This window comes from Cornus florida, unplaced genomic scaffold, assembly GCF_030987335.1.
Source record: "Cornus florida cultivar Cherokee Brave unplaced genomic scaffold, ASM3098733v1 CherokeeBrave_3.0.0_Hap2_Chr11, whole genome shotgun sequence".
NCBI lineage: Eukaryota > Viridiplantae > Streptophyta > Magnoliopsida > Cornales > Cornaceae > Cornus > Cornus florida.
This window is the reverse complement of record NW_026775581.1, coordinates 71,769,581-71,785,627: the sequence shown is the minus strand read 5'-3', so window position 1 is coordinate 71,785,627 and position 16,047 is coordinate 71,769,581. Positions and strand designations below refer to the sequence as shown.

Genomic DNA, 16,047 nt, shown 5'->3' with positions numbered 1-16,047 from the left:
GAAAAGACGGAAACAAATATATTTGTCAAATAAGATTACAAAATTTATACACATATATATGAGAGAATTTTACATATGGTATGCAAATTTTATGCATATTGTACTGTGTTTAAGGTCCATGGACACTTGATGAATATGGTTTAATTTAGACCATCTTCCAACCAAAACTTAATGCAACATCAGAATATAAATTAAAACGAGCTCAATTCATGTAAAGGTTTGGGTAAATCAACTTACCATTCTATGCATTGCTAAGAAATCATGCAGAAGTTGATTGCCAAAGGCCAACAGCAAGTCCAATAACAAATAAAGATGCTTTAAATATGCTCCAACTAGAACAGGTAAATTGGGATCTTCATTGCTATAATCGTTTACCAGTTTTACCTGCACAAAACATATTGCATAAGAGGGCAAACAAAGAAAGTAACAATAAAAGAAAAGGTTCCTATAGAACTAATAGTACGAGAATGGTACATATAACTTACTCCATGATATATAGTCTTGAGTACTTCATCACATACAAGGTCCAAGCGCAGATTTTCTATACACGATTCAAAGACTATTTGACATTCAGTAATATTGCCAGGCGATCCGTCAGGAAATGCATGATCATTATTCAGTGAGCCTACTCTATCAAATGCATCCATTATACATTTATATGCTCCTTTCAGGGCATCACCAAATTCAGCTTTGAGTTCACAAGATTTTTTCTGGAAACATTTGGACTCTTCCTCTATATTTTCTGATTCATTTGTACCTTGTAGAGCATAGTTGTATTCCTCTGCTACTAAGTTACCCTGAGAAAGTACAAATAGTTTCCATTCAGAAAAATTAAAAACGCCTACCTTGATGTGCAATGCAATGTTCTCAAAATCCATATCTAAACAAAATTGAGCGAAGTGTTTTGTATTGATCAATGAAGATCCTATCAGAAACGTAAGCATCCAAGTAACAAATAGATTTGCAGTCACTGAGATAGAGAAATATGTTCCAAACTCTCCAATGAACAATAAACATATGTATGTAATGTACATATACCATTTTAAATATATCTTCAAAACGACCAAGCAGAGCCTTTTCAACCGATCTTCTATCCATAAGTTCCATGCGGAAAGTACAGAGATGCTCCTCAAACTCCTTTATAAACTTGAAGTTTTGTAGTACCAACTCTTCCATTTGCTTTGAAATTATGCTAGGGTGCAATGGAACGGTCTCCACGGTTATAATTCTATTATGGCCAAGGAGATAATTATCCAGAATATCCTGTCAAAATTCCCATAGGTACACAAGAGCTAGAGTTAAATTTGAACAGGCCCCACCCAAATCGAGGGAGAGAGGGAGAGAGCACCACAATAAACAACACTGATTACCTTAGATTTCTGAAAATCTGGAACAAACTTCTCAATGAAAACATGAAGCCTGTATGCAGCAGATTTGACATTTTGACAAGAGTCCAAATGGTTATCTTCAACTGCTTTTAGCAGCAAACCTTCCTCATGCAACATGACACACAAACTATCAAGTAGTTGCTGCAACATGAAGAGAACTTACAACCATTACCATCTAAAGATCCAGACAAAGGTAAAAATAAATAAATAAATCATACGCACCACAAACCATTGCCAGGAGAAAGGTTACCTTTTGTTGCCACATACATTTATATGTGGCATGTTGGTTATGGATCAAAGGGCAATCCACACTACTCATGCAATTAAAAGCAGAGGCATTTGAAAACACATTTTCTAGAGGCAATATGCATTTTCTCAAGCATGTCAGTTGCTCAGTAAAACCATAGGCAGAAGCCCGTTGCTCTTGTTGTATCACAATTAGATGGTCGATGAAAGACCATGATCTATTGACCTGCTTAAACGTGAAATTTACAAGCACGTTAAGTTCACTCGTTATAACAATACTGCACAGTAAATGTTATGGAATGACAAGAAGACATAACCAGCACTGAGGGCACATCACCGTTTAATGCACCAAAATTTCTCTCACTTTTGAAGATATTCCTAATAAATGTTTTAACTGATTATTGCCAAAACCAAATTGATTTTAAACCTAAAAAGGGCCACATGTAAAACCATGTTGCCCCAAAATTTTGTTTAGAAATATTCAAGGAAACCTGGTGTTCTTTCTCTCTTTCCTTCTTTCATATATATATATATATATATATATATATATATATATATATATATATATATCTTCTTTCTAAAATATAAAAGGACTGGACAACAAGTTTGTTAGTCCCTCGTCCAATTGAACTGACCGCAATTAAAAATTTTACACATGGCATCAGATTGATGAACCCAGTCCAGAAGTTGGACAAACCCAGCAGGAATCAGATTGATGGATCAACCTTTTATGACCAAACAGATCAGCCCTTCAGATTTATCAATTTCTAAGAATTTACCTGTTCAAGAGTAAAATCTTTATGGAAATTCAGGCAAATCTGCTGCAGAAGGTGGACTGATGCCAAGCTCTTAAAGTAGTCTTGGTTTACTGTAGTCATTTGAGTATCCAAATTTTCATAGGGCAAACACTGAGACTGGCTTGAAGCAGAAACATCAACATCCATGGCAGACAGTCTACCATGTGTCAGCAGCAAATGCTTCACTTCATATGATGGTTGAAGGAGCCATGAACCAGATTGATTGCATCTGAATTGATCCTACAACCATCAGAAGGAAAGCCACTATTAAGCTTGGAGAAACCAAACAACCGACAAGTAAAAAAGTAACAGCTTACAACAAATATTAAAGCATAATTGTCAAAAAAATAAAATAAAGTAAAATTGTTCCGGGAAATTGAAGTTCTTATCAGATGTAAGGCCATAAAACCACAAAACTGGAACTAGATACCTCAAACAATGTAGACCTGTGTTTAGACAGCCCACAGTTATCTAAAAGCTTTAGAAGGTCAGACAAAGCCCTCCTCTTCCCTAAATTCTTATTTTCATCCTTCCAGAGATCACCACAATCAATTGCAGTTCTGCATATTGTTTCAATTGTACACCACAATTGCTTCCTTTTCTCCTGGTGTCCAAGGTGTGAAGACTGGGGAGCTAAGAAATGCCCAAAAGCACTTCCAACCTCTGCAAATTTGAGTTCTTATGAGTTCAATATTGATAAAGTTGTCTAATGAGGAGGAAGTGGAAATTTCCTCTGGAAAATAGATATTGTGAGAAGTGAAAGAAAAAGGAAAGGAAAAAAAAAACCTTCAGTATCCTTAAAAGGAAAATATAGGAAGTCAAACTCAGGTGTCCCCTCAACATTCAAGCTTTTCCAAGCAGAATATGCTTTTTCCCTCCAATCAGCAAACCACATGACCCTGTATCAGAAGAAACAATTTTAAGTTCAGAAAGAAGTGTCCAGCAGGAGATGGGAAAATACAGAACGACCAAAATAAAATAAAATAAGCAAACATACCAGTTGTCATCTCTAAACTGAATCTGATTGCAGGCAACATTCAAGATCTCTCTACTCTGATTGAAAGAATCACCAATGATCTTCGGACCTTGTATAGAAAGAGTTCTAATCTCACTTTGACCTACTTCTCGGTTAAGAATAAGCAGTACAGGTTGTTGTAGAAGATCCTGTGCCAATTAAAAAATTACACCAAGAATACAATTGAGACCATTTGTATGCAATAAAGCTTAAAAAGCAACAACTATATTTCTTATAATATTAATTCACAAGAGGAAAAAATTCCATGGCAGGGGACAGAAGGAACTCCTTCACAGGTAAATTAGTAGATAGAAAAGTTAGACCTAAGCATTAAAATAACAAAACAGGTGAAGAAGTCTGTGAATGGGTGCCCTCATTTAATGTCAGCAACTTTGACCCATACATATCGACAGCCAGTTTCGATAATTTGCTTTTCCAAGAAAAAGGTTGTAGAGATATAGACATACATGCAAACAGGACTAATAAAATGAGGTGTTGAAGAAAGTACTGTCAGGAAGATGAAAAACAATCTTTTCAAAGCAACATTTCATATCATAAAATAAATTTATAATGAAATACAACCAGGAAAAGGACTAGGGCAGACATCTCAAAGCTGTAGATGAAGCATCTTGCCCAATAAAATCCATGTCATCTTCTAATGAAATAAAACTAAAAAAAGGACTAGGACAGACATCTCAAGGCAGCAGATGCGGCATCGTGTCAAATAAAAATCCAAATGGTGATAACATTCCAAACCCCATTAATTGCAATAAGAATAAGGCAACACCGATAACATAAAGCGGTCTATGGATGAAAGCATATCCAACATTTTCACACAAGGCAAACTGTAGTACAGTAAAACGTAAAGCGTATAGGCAACCTTATAATTCAATTAACAAAATAAAGCAAAGTTGATAAATGTTATGGACCATGACTATATGCTTCTTCTTGCAATTTCTATGTAGTTCAAAACACAAAACTCTTAATTTCTTAATCAATTGCATACTAGCAGAGTAAGGCATGAAAACACTAAGAACAGTATCAACCACAACTTAATAAGTTAACACGTGGACCTAAATAATATTCTGATACAATATGCCAAAATCAAAATTGTTAGTAGATGTAAACTCGGTTACATGTACACTCCTATGTCTCTTCGCATACCCGTGTGAACACAACACGCCAACACAGCATGGCTATGGGTACTGGATGTGTCCCAACCTAAGAAGCACGGACACGGATACAGGACACGGGCACGATACGATACGGACACGGGGATACAGCAAATCTCAAAAAACAGGACATGGGTAAGGCGGGATATGACAATTTTTTTAAAAAATAATAATTTTTTTATCAGTTTCTTGTAATATTTTGAATCAAAATGCACTAATTAACATGTTTATAAATACATAAGCAAGTAAAGTAATTAAACAAGGAGAAGTACAGAGTAAGAGTAGGAAGAACATAGAAAAAGAAAAACCCTAACTCTAAAATCTTAAAAACCAAAAAAATGCAAGAAAAGATATATATATATATATATATATATATATATATATAATAAAAATAAAATAAAAGATGAGCAATTAAGCATATTGTGGCGAATCTGGGGATTAATTGGGTAATTCAGGTGTTTTAAATGCAGTTTAATTTATTATAACTTGACCCCCATTTTTTAACCTATAAGTTTTTAAACATTACATTATGAACCCCGTGTTTTAAATGCAATTTTGTTTTATTATAACCGACCCCATTTTAACCTACAACTTTTTAAATATTACAATATGAACCCCGCCGTATCCCAAAAATATCCAAGGCGTATCCAGAAAAAATAAAAAATAAATAAAAATTTGGATACTTCTTTTTTTTTTTTTTTTTTTTTTTGATAAGTAAAATTGTATTAGAATGCGTTCAAAAGGGGAACGCGTCCCAAGAACTGTACAAAGACGAAAAAAGAGAAAAAATGAGATCTATGAACCCAACGACCCCAAAAAGTCCATAATCTCATCCAAAGAGATACAATCTCGCCCCATACCCCAACCAAAAAGGGAGCAAAGAATAGTGAACTTCAAAGCTCCAATGGAGGTCCCCTCCCCATTAAAAGATCTACGAATACGTTCTTTCCAAAGACTCCACCAAATACAAAGAGAAATCACCCTCCAGAAATTACGAGTACGCACTCCTACCCTTTGACCCCTCCACCCGTCAATCAGATCCTTTGTGGTCCGGGGCATAACCCATTGGACACCAAAGAGACCCAATAAAAGACTCCAGCAGTCGTGAGCTACGGGACAATGCAAGAGAAGATGATCCACAGACTCTCCATCAGTCATGCACATACAACACCGGTTAACGATAACATGTCGTCTCTTCCTCAAATTGTCCAGAGTCAAAATCTTGCCCCAAACGGCAATCCACACAAAAAAAGCCACCCTAAGAGGAGCCAACGAGTCCCAAACCGATTTCCACGGGAAGGTGGGTCCACGAAAATCAGAAAGCTGGTGAAAATAGGACCGGACTTGGAACTTCCCCTTAGAAGAAAGCACCCAAGTCAATGAGTCCGGCCCATGTCCAATACCGCCATAATGCCTCTGGGGAAGTTTCCGTGCTTCCTAGGTCCCAGCACACGAAGCCACATCCGATGTGCCAATCCTCTCTTCTAAATCAACACCAAACATAGCACTATAATATAAAATATAATGCTTTTAAAATTGCATTACTTGACAATGTACCCATATCTAACTTCTGGACGCATATTCCTGTATCCTAAAATTAGGATTTGAGGAGGCATGCACTTAAGAAACACACCCGCATGTGATACACTTACCCAAGTCAGGATAGCACAGCCTGTAAAAGATGACCTAGAGCAACATCTAACAAATTGTACATAAGCAACAAATTGGCAGCAATGATCCCTGAAATATATAGATGGATCCAGAGGACATGAGCTGGCTATCAATAAATACAGTGCAATTGCATGGACAGTTTATGACAAAAATGCACGAGAAAATAACATGGATTATAGTATTAATCATAAGCTTTAGAGGCATAACGAGTCCCACACTTAAAGAATTTTAGGATTACATAGATGCTAACTCTGCTCGTATATTTGGATGAAATACTTCAAACAGAAAATACATCATATCGACTTACAGTAAATTTTTGAATGATCTTCCGGAGTTTCTGCCTGGTCCTTTTTGAGTTTTCAAATGCCATATCAGGGCGCTCCCAGCGACATAGCTTCAAAACCTCTCTCAATTCCATCTCAATATTTCGTCTGTTAACTTCTATATGCTCCAAAATTCTAGGGAGTGGGGGGAGAATAAATAAACAAAAATAATAAATAAAAAAAAGCGGCCAATAAGCCAGCAAACGAAGTACCAAAGAACTTCAGTTGGCCGGAAATAAATGTTCCAACTTGAAATCGGTGAAGAGTACTCACACTGGCAAGAATTGCACATAGAAGCCAAAAATATTGTATAGAATCTTGACATTTTCCATTTGGCAAGGGCTGCATAATTTTATAATAATTAATTATTTGACAGGGATAAAATATAAAGAAAAAAGAATAGCATAAAATTTTAATACCATATTATAGAAAAATGCACCATTGTATTACGATAAAAGAGTCCAACTCAGGATCATGCAGCTTAATACATATAGACTTCTTACAAATCATAATTTTTTTCAGTTTTTATCTTAAAAATCTTCTTAAATAATTGAAACAGCATGCTCAGATTAGCAAGCCTTGCCTTGAATAAGATCCCCGACATATTCCAGCACTGATTTGACCATGGAACGCAATGAGAAGTTGAAGACGTTTTTTAAATTCACCAATGCTGGATGTTCGAATAAACTCATCCAAGCTGCAGGTTCAATTAGCATCAGTTAGCACATGAGGCACAATGGCCGAAACATCGATAAATTATATTTTAATGCATAACAAAATAGGACATGCCTCTGGATTGTAGATTGATCGTACTCAACAATAGCAGCAGCATGTCTATGCTGAAGAACAGAATATAGAGGGAACCACAACTGCAATAAGATAAAATACCAAACTAGAGATTCAAATATGGCAGATATATAATAGTTGATAATGTAAACAAGAAGGCAGCAGCAGCTTGATTTCTAATTTGATTCTAAGCGCGCCTTTGGAGTGACCAAAAGAAACAAACAAAATATATATATACATCATATTGTCGCGGTCTTTCCACTTTAGCAATGTCACTTAGAAGCTACTGCTGATGGCAACTCATACTACAACAAATTAAGTTCTGAAAAAGGCATCTTAAAGATACCAGATATATTGTTAAACTCATAGTAAAACTCATTAATCCAGTAATAGGACTAATTTGTGCTGATGTAGGAAGGTTTTTTTTGAACCATTAAAAAAAACCTTTTAAAAAAAAACACTAACAGAAGTATACTTCAGTTCTGTAAGTAATTATTGGACATCAATTCTCATTTTTCATTGCAACCAGTTCCTTAAACTTATTTGATAGAAGTTCAGTTTACTGGTGGATTCATCCCATGTTTTAATTGGTTCAAGTCATATGACCTTATTCTTTTTTGTCTAACCGCTAAATTCTAAATCTGTTTCTAGCTTCCTTTCATTGCTGCTATAATTTGCTTAAAGTCAGGTCAAAGGAATTAGACAGCCTTAACAACCAACTACATTTTTTACCAACGGGCCAGTGGCCTAGCGGTATCAGCCTCTTACTTCCCAAAGGGAGGTCAGGGGTTCAAGTCTCAGAAGAGACAAGTGTGTGTGAGTACCAACTAGGAAAAAAACTACCAACTACATTTTTATACAACCACCATGCAACGTCACAAGGTATGGTTGCTAATTTAGTACATCATGATCTCTGAAGTTAAGGTGCAAGTGACTGCAAACCAAAATTAGAAATGCATTTCCATTCATACAGAAGCTAAAACTTGCCTTCCCTGCATTAACTTCATATTGACCTTGAACTTCATTAAGCAAAGCAGGCCAACAGTCAAACTCCATCTTTTGCCACGTGGACACCAGAACAAAAATAGGTTCCAGTTGATCTATACAAAATAATAATAATAAATAAATGAAATAAATAATAAAAAATGGGGCCACATAGTGGGGGAAGTAAATCAGTAATACACTATGAAATAGCAAAAATGGATTAAAATTGAATTGCCTACCAGAGAGAGGGAATTTGGAAACAGTTTCCTGTAATGTCCGCACCCTATTAGTAAGGAACTGCAATCCCGAGAGAGCCTTCACAGAAGAGAAGACATTTAAAGAGCATTGAACAAAGACACTCTTACAGATTGATGAATACATTAGTCTACTAACACAAGGCACTATTTCTTAAAGCCCCAGCAACTCAACTGAAGAAGGCTTTACACCTATTATTTGGGGTCCGCTACATGAATAATGTATTGGCATTTTGCTCTATCTAAATCCTTCAATCAAAACAAATACTATATATGTTCTAGTCTTTTCCATTTTATTATTGCAACCAATATTAATCTAATTAACCCTTTGTTAACATTCAATATAGACTACATCACTCTCGGTTAGTACTAAGTTATTGTTCTCCATTTCACCTACCTGAAGTCCCTACAACTAGCATTTTTAAACAACATTTTTTAAACAAGCAAATTGATCCTACTTCATGGTTTAATTGTGACATGGTTAGAGCAACCAAAGTGACCCAACAATTGTTAAGAGATAGTTTTGGGTATAGATGCTGTTTATTCTAAGGAAACTTTACACAGTCGCATTGACTAATTTCTTATCATCGTAATTCTAAATTTCATTCTTTATATCACGTTTTGAACTAGAACAGAATAATTGAAGCTAATGAATGCTAATCACTTTTCCAGTTAAATTTCCGGTCTAAAGCATAAGCATATTTATTTAATTTATTTTTCCATGAATTAAATTTATTTAATTACCTTAGCTAGAGGGGTGGTTAGAGGAATAGCCAAGATCAGTTCAGTCACATCCACAATTTTTTGTAGAGCAGGATGATCTTCCCACTCATTTAAAAGATGAAGAATTCTCTGCCGAAGAATAGTAATTAACTCCACCATTTTAGCCATCACAGGAGCATTTGAATCCTACACAGGAAGTGAAGAGAAAAATGTTAGAATGTGATGACTTTAGTGGTAAATTATTAAACTAAGGAAACCAGAGTTAAAGAAACCTTGTAAAAATTGTATGAGTGAGTGAAATTATGAGATGATATGACTTTCTGTTGCTCCAAACAAAGACGGAGCAAATGCTCTGGCACAAGTTTAGCATCCAAAGTAGTGCAGAACAAGCCCTCTAAATCTGCAAACATAGGACACAATACAAGATGCATTCTTCGTAAGAATAAGTTGACACATATTTATGTTAAATTATGCAGTGACTTAAAATTAACTACCTTTAATCATTCCTATTCCCAATGTATAAGAGTCAATGAAGGAAGCCAATCTGTCTGCATCAGAGACCTGAATAAATCCAGGCTGAATAGGGGTAAAAAAAAATTAGAAGCTGCTCATGTTGAACACTGGTTTTAGGCTGTTACTTATCAAAATAATTATATATCATCACACACACAGAGATATCCAACAAAAGTAACTAAATGTGGCAAGAATTTTGGAAAGCTAATGAGAAAGGAATCAACATAAGAATAAGATGATAAAAAAGAAAAGTTAAGTAAAGCTCCGAAAAAGCTCATAAAATTAACAAATATAAAGAGAGAATTGAGAATATGCCTTTTTTTTTTTTTTTTGTCATTGTCAATTCTATTGGCAGAAATAACACTCTCCTGAGACACAATTGAGTGACAATGCAAATAGAAAAGATCTCCATATAAGACACAACAGAAACATTAAAAGATCCTTCAGAATTTTAAGTCATTCTCCTCATAAACTAGGAGTGGAAACAAAAAAAGATTTAAAGACTCCTATAATTTATGTGATATGGTATCACACTATAAGTCAGAACATGTGTGTTTGTTGGTATACACCCATTTGCTTTTGTATAACAGCTCCTAAAACTCAGGAATCACTTTAACGACGACTATACCACGAGTGAGTAATATCTTAGGTGGAGATCCAAGCTATCACAAGGGTCCTCCTGAGAGGCGGCTAGTAGGAGAGACGGAGGCAGACTTTCGTGGGCTCCCTTAAGGCTAGAAAAAAGTGGCTTTATATCTCTGATCTCTCTCTTAGTGATTGTTGGAATCATTAACTCCTCTATCTGCTACTTTTAAATGTATCTATCCACTGGGTAAAAGCGTAGGGTAAAGGGATCAATCGCTGGTTATTGAACTGCAGATTGTTGGTAATAGAGGGCAGATGGGACGTTATAAGGAAGCTCAAGACTGGCCGCACGCTTATCTTGATATGTGATAGATAATGATTGAGAGAATCTTCATTAAATGTGAGGGTTCAGGCCGATGTCCTCTCCCTAAGGGGAGCTCACTTCTCTGCAATCCTTTGTCACAGGTGAAGGATACCAAGACAATACTGGTGTCACCACAAGACCTTGCCTCCCTGGCAGTAAAGCGTCATCCATGCTTCAAGGCCAACACGCAGCAGACAGTGCGACCTATAGAGACTTCTTCTGTAGAAAGAACCCTCAAGAAGCCCAATTCATCCCCAAGATTTATCTGTCAAGAGGAGCATCTCGATGGGTTTTCAGAGGAATTATCTGTAGGGAGAATTCCTCATAATTATTGGAAGGCCCCGAAGCTTATCCGTAGAGAGGAGGTCTTCATTTTATAAAGAAATGCCTCCTGAAATAATTGGGAATCCCTGTATGGAGTTTCATCGTTCCTCATAGTATGTATACCTGTTTCACCTTGAGAGAAGTGAGTCACCTATTAATAATGTTATTTTTTAAATAAAGGTAAGGCACCCCCACTTCCAGGCGCGTGGTTTCGTTTGTGCTTGTGCCATAGACCCCACTATGGCTAGCGGTGAGATGACAAGACCAGTGCCACGTGGCAGTGGCCAGGTACGAGTCTACAGGGCTTGACACCTCAAGCTTTCTAAATTAAAAAGAAATGTGCATGATAATATAACTTTTTCACTAAAACTTGTTATATCTAAACAACCTTAATAATGCAAAAGCCCAACAGTTAACAAATAATTACAATATAATTTCTCAAATTTTGCTAGTCTCTCATGCCAGTGTTCACTTCTTCTGAAAAGCTATTTCAACAGGACAACAAATTGGACAATCTGTATGAATTTTGAAATTTTCACATGCTTTTTGTATTATGACCTTAAAACAGACAAAATATACACTAAAAGGTTTCTTGATTTTAGTAAATTATTATAAAACAGTATGAACAGAAAATGAGAATCCTATTCTCTCACAGCGACTACTGCCCTTCCTCTCAAATTCCCATTCTCTTAAGGCCTGTTTGGCAACCGCTTTTGCTTCGTGTTTTTTGCTTTTGCCAGTGTACTACAGGGAAGAAAAAGCATGAAGCATGTTTGGTAACGTTTGACGTAATTTGAATAGTACTGAAGCGCCTCCGAAAAAGAGGCCAAAATCAGAAGCAAAATATTGATGTTTCCTGTTAATTCCACACTATAGCAAAAGCACACTTTACCACAAAAAAAAAAAAAAAAACCAAACAAACAAACAAACAAACCTCTAAATGACAATTTTAACTAGCCATTTAATTTTTCAATCCTGCAACACTTTTTTACCAAACATGTTTTCATGTTTTTTGCTTTCAAAATCTTGAAACAAATATACGTTACCAAACAGGCTTCCAAGTAGTATTGAACACACTTCAAAGCAAAAACATTGCTAATGCTTCGGGTCAAAACAAAAGCAAAAAACAACTGTAGTTACCAAATGGGCCCTTAGAATATACAACCAAACCCACAAATAAAGAAAGAAGAGAAACAATAATAATAATAGGGCAAGTTACTCTCACCTCCCCAGATGTTTGGCTGTTGAACCCCGACCACCCCTGCCTTACTTGACCGTTAGCCATGTTAACTATCACTTAGATAGATAAATTGAAATGCCAAAACCACCCTCCTTTGTAGTAAAACGACAAAATAAACATTGTTCACTTTTTAAACTTCCTTATGAACCTTAATCTTTTGGAATTTTTTAACCTCATTTGTCGATATTTAAACCCAATCTTCCCGTCTACCATTTGATTAGTACTTGTAGATTATATTATAATATATTACTATTCGCATTTAAATTTATTAATACATATTACTATTAGTACTTAATTAAAACTAAACACATCAGTTTCATTTAAATATATACACACACACATATATATATATAACGTCACATATATACAATGACTTCATATATTAGTACATAATTAAAGATATACACAAATAAGGGGTGAAACCCTCGTCGGAACTACTTTGGATTCCCACACACTCCATGTAACCGGGATACATAGGCAACCTAGACAATCCTAGGTTCTGTCACATCCTCTTGATATTCATAATAGTCTTTTCCTCTATTTTTAGTGTAATCGGTGTAAGATTGTTCCTTTCCCATACGTGCAAATTTTTGCACCTACAATAATTAAACAATTGTCACATAATAGCTAATTATACTTCATATAATAGAAATAATTTTACACTTATCACTTTATAACTATATATTTTATACTACAATAATTAATTATATAAATTATACACTTATTACATAAACACATGCAGAAGCCTCAACCTTCCCTCCCACTGCCGGCATGAGCATCTCCTCCAACCACCTCTCTCTCTCTCCAATGCTCTGATCTCATTGGAGAGTCTAATGTTTGATCAGCTGAGGGTGGTGGTTTTTTAAGCAATTCGAGAGAAGAGATTGGATCGATGAAGTTTGGGCAGAATTGAAGCCTGATAGGCACCATGATTATGGAAAGTGATTTGAATTTGTTTTAAGGTTTCGATTGGAGCTGAACAGGGCCAACGATTTTACCTTCAGGGTTTCGTTGGAGACGGAGATGGTTCACGATTTTTTACTCTCTCTCTCTCTCTCTCTCTCTCTCTCTCTCTCTCTCTACCATTGTGTTGACTGATGGTAGAAAACGTTCGGCCAAGGTTGGGTTTCATGGAATTTTTTATTTTGACTTCTATGTTACAAGTACGTATATATATATATAATATACAACACAGATTTGAGTTGTATCTGTGATTTATTTTGTGTTGTTGGTCTAATAGGGTGATTGTGGAGAGAGAGAGACAAGTGAGGATGGCGGGGGTTGGGAGGCGGTTGGTTGGGTGGTCTGATTGGGGTTAGTTGTCTCACGATGGTGGGTTTTGGAGAGGGGATGCGGTGGTGGTGGCAAGAGTACTGATGATAGATGTAGGGTGGGTGGGTGGGTGATGTGAGTGCAATTTAGTAAAATTATAATATTCTGCTTACAGCATCATGACATATGCCATTATGATATTAAAGATGAGGATAATATGCTAAATTTATTACTGCCGTTAATAAAATTAACGGCTCTTAACTCTATCAGGTATGTCAGAGGAATTCTAAAAAGTTCAATCTATGGGTAATTAAGGAGATCAGAGTAATTTGTCCATATTAATAATAATAACAATAATAAATTGAAAGAAAATAAAAGAAAACTTCTTGAAAGTGGATTACTAGGATTATGTAATTTAATTATGCCCTTGATTTTGGGTGTATGGTTTTTTTTGTTATAAACAGTGTTCTAACTAGGATCCCTTTTCTTTTCTTTTTTTGATAAGTAAAGATGAATTAGAAAGCGTTCAAAAGGGGAACGCATCCCAAGGAAACTACACACAAGCCACAAAGGACTAAGGGCCCAAGGAGCCCAAAAAGCCAACTGTTTCCATTACAGGTTCAGGAGGTGGACACTCTGGCTGCTGTTCTAAGGTGTGGGACGCAACGCTTTCCCATCTCATAGTTGGGTTTGCCGCTGGGGGACTCGGCTAGGAGGGTGGGAAGTTGGAACCCGGTGATTGAGCGGGTTGAGAAAAGATTAGCGGGTTGGAAAAAGCAATATATGTCAAAGGGCGGTAAAGTTACATTAGTGAAGAGCAGTTTGTCAAGCTTTCCAACGTACTTTCTTTCGCTTTTTCGTATTCCAGCCTCTATTGTTGGAAGACTTGAAAATGCTCCAACGGAACTTCCTTTGGGGGGGTCGCGGAGAAGAGTTCAAGTATCAGCTTGTCAATTAGGAGCAGGTTTGCAGGCCTATTCGATTGGGAGGGATTGGAATTAAGAGATTGGCCCCTTTCAATTGTGCTCTTCTTGGTAAGCGGCTTTGGAGATTTGGCAGTGAAAGACACAAATTATGGAGAAGGGTTATCTCATGTCACTTTGGGGAGGAGAGAGGAGGGTGGTCAGTTAGACCAATCAGGTTTGCTAGCGGAGTGGGGGTGTGGAGGGCCATCGGTAAGGGGTGGGATGTTTTTTCCAAACATATTAGATTCAGAGTTCGGGATGGAAGCAATGTCAAGTTTTGGGAGGATTCATGGTGTGACGATAGGCCATTGGCTCTTTTGTTTCCCAGGCTTTTCAGGATTGCTGTTGACAAACATGCTATGGTTGTTGACTGCTATCGCCTTGATAGCGGAAGGTTGTCTTGGGATGTGCGTTTCCGGCGAGCTTTTCAGGATTGGGAGTTGGATGATGTCACTGGGTTTTTGGCTCTCCTTTACAGACAGGAGGTGGAGGGTTCTGGGGCAGATTCCTTGATTTGGGTGCCTTTTTCTCAAGGGATGTTCCAGGTCCGGTCCTTTTTTGTGTGCATATCTGGTTTTCATGGTACCACATTCCCATGGAAGACGGTGTGGATGTCTAGGGCGCCTCTTAGGGTGGCCTTTTTTGTGTGGACTGCAGCTTGGAGTAAGATTTTGACTTTAGACAATTTGAGGAAGCGAAGGTATATCATTGTTAATAGGTGTTGTCTTTGCAAGATTAATGGGGAGTCAGTGGATCATCTTCTGTTGCATTGTCCTGTGGCACATGATTGTTGGAGTTTGATTTTTGGTTTGTTTGGTATTCATTGGGTCATGCCTCGAACCTCTTGGGAGTTTTTAGATATGTGGAGGGGCCCATGGGTGGGGGCTCAGGCAAGAGTTTTCTGGAGGGTGACCGCTTTTTGTATTTGGTGGAGCCTTTGGAAAGAGCGAAATGGAAGATCTTTTGATGGGAAGGAATCCTCCATTGGGGTGCTAAAATTTTCTATTATTTGTAACCTTTTTTGTTAGGGTCAGGGGAGAGACTACTCTTCTCTTGAGGATATTGTTGATTTCATTGGCTCTGAGTTCATAGGTTCCGTTTTGTCTTTGTATAGTTTGGGACGTGTTCCCCTTTTGAACGCTTTTAATACAATTTACTTATCAAAAAATATATATATCTATCCATTACCCAACAAAAAAGAGAGCTAAAAAAAAAAAAAAAAATTAATATCCCAATAGAAGATTCATCACCATCGAAGGATCTTCTATTGCATTCCCTCCAAATGCAACACCAAAGGCACAAGGACGACGCCCTCCGAAAATGCGGGCCTGGTAACCCACATAACTCCCTCTCCAAACATCCATCAAACCTCTCTAGTACCAGGCATGACCCACTGAACCCCAAACAAACCGAACAAAAGGCACC

General features: G+C 36.8%; 1 protein-coding gene across 1 annotated transcript in view; it reads right to left on the bottom strand.

Moving 5' to 3' along the window:
• LOC132285424 (midasin) overlaps nt 1–16,047 on the bottom strand; it is a 70,748-nt gene that overhangs the window by 3,891 nt on the left and 50,810 nt on the right. The window contains exons 54-71 of the mRNA XM_059787610.1: nt 9,854–9,935; nt 9,632–9,759; nt 9,381–9,545; nt 8,622–8,697; nt 8,386–8,498; nt 7,402–7,481; nt 7,196–7,309; nt 6,886–6,954; nt 6,597–6,747; nt 3,429–3,595; nt 3,218–3,330; nt 2,862–3,094; nt 2,414–2,671; nt 1,639–1,860; nt 1,371–1,529; nt 1,039–1,263; nt 486–797; nt 238–384 (exon numbers count right to left, since the gene is read on the bottom strand). Of these exons, the coding sequence (XP_059643593.1) occupies nt 238–384; nt 486–797; nt 1,039–1,263; nt 1,371–1,529; nt 1,639–1,860; nt 2,414–2,671; nt 2,862–3,094; nt 3,218–3,330; nt 3,429–3,595; nt 6,597–6,747; nt 6,886–6,954; nt 7,196–7,309; nt 7,402–7,481; nt 8,386–8,498; nt 8,622–8,697; nt 9,381–9,545; nt 9,632–9,759; nt 9,854–9,935 (2,814 nt within the window). The remainder of the gene's footprint in view (nt 1–237; nt 385–485; nt 798–1,038; nt 1,264–1,370; nt 1,530–1,638; nt 1,861–2,413; nt 2,672–2,861; nt 3,095–3,217; nt 3,331–3,428; nt 3,596–6,596; nt 6,748–6,885; nt 6,955–7,195; nt 7,310–7,401; nt 7,482–8,385; nt 8,499–8,621; nt 8,698–9,380; nt 9,546–9,631; nt 9,760–9,853; nt 9,936–16,047) is intronic.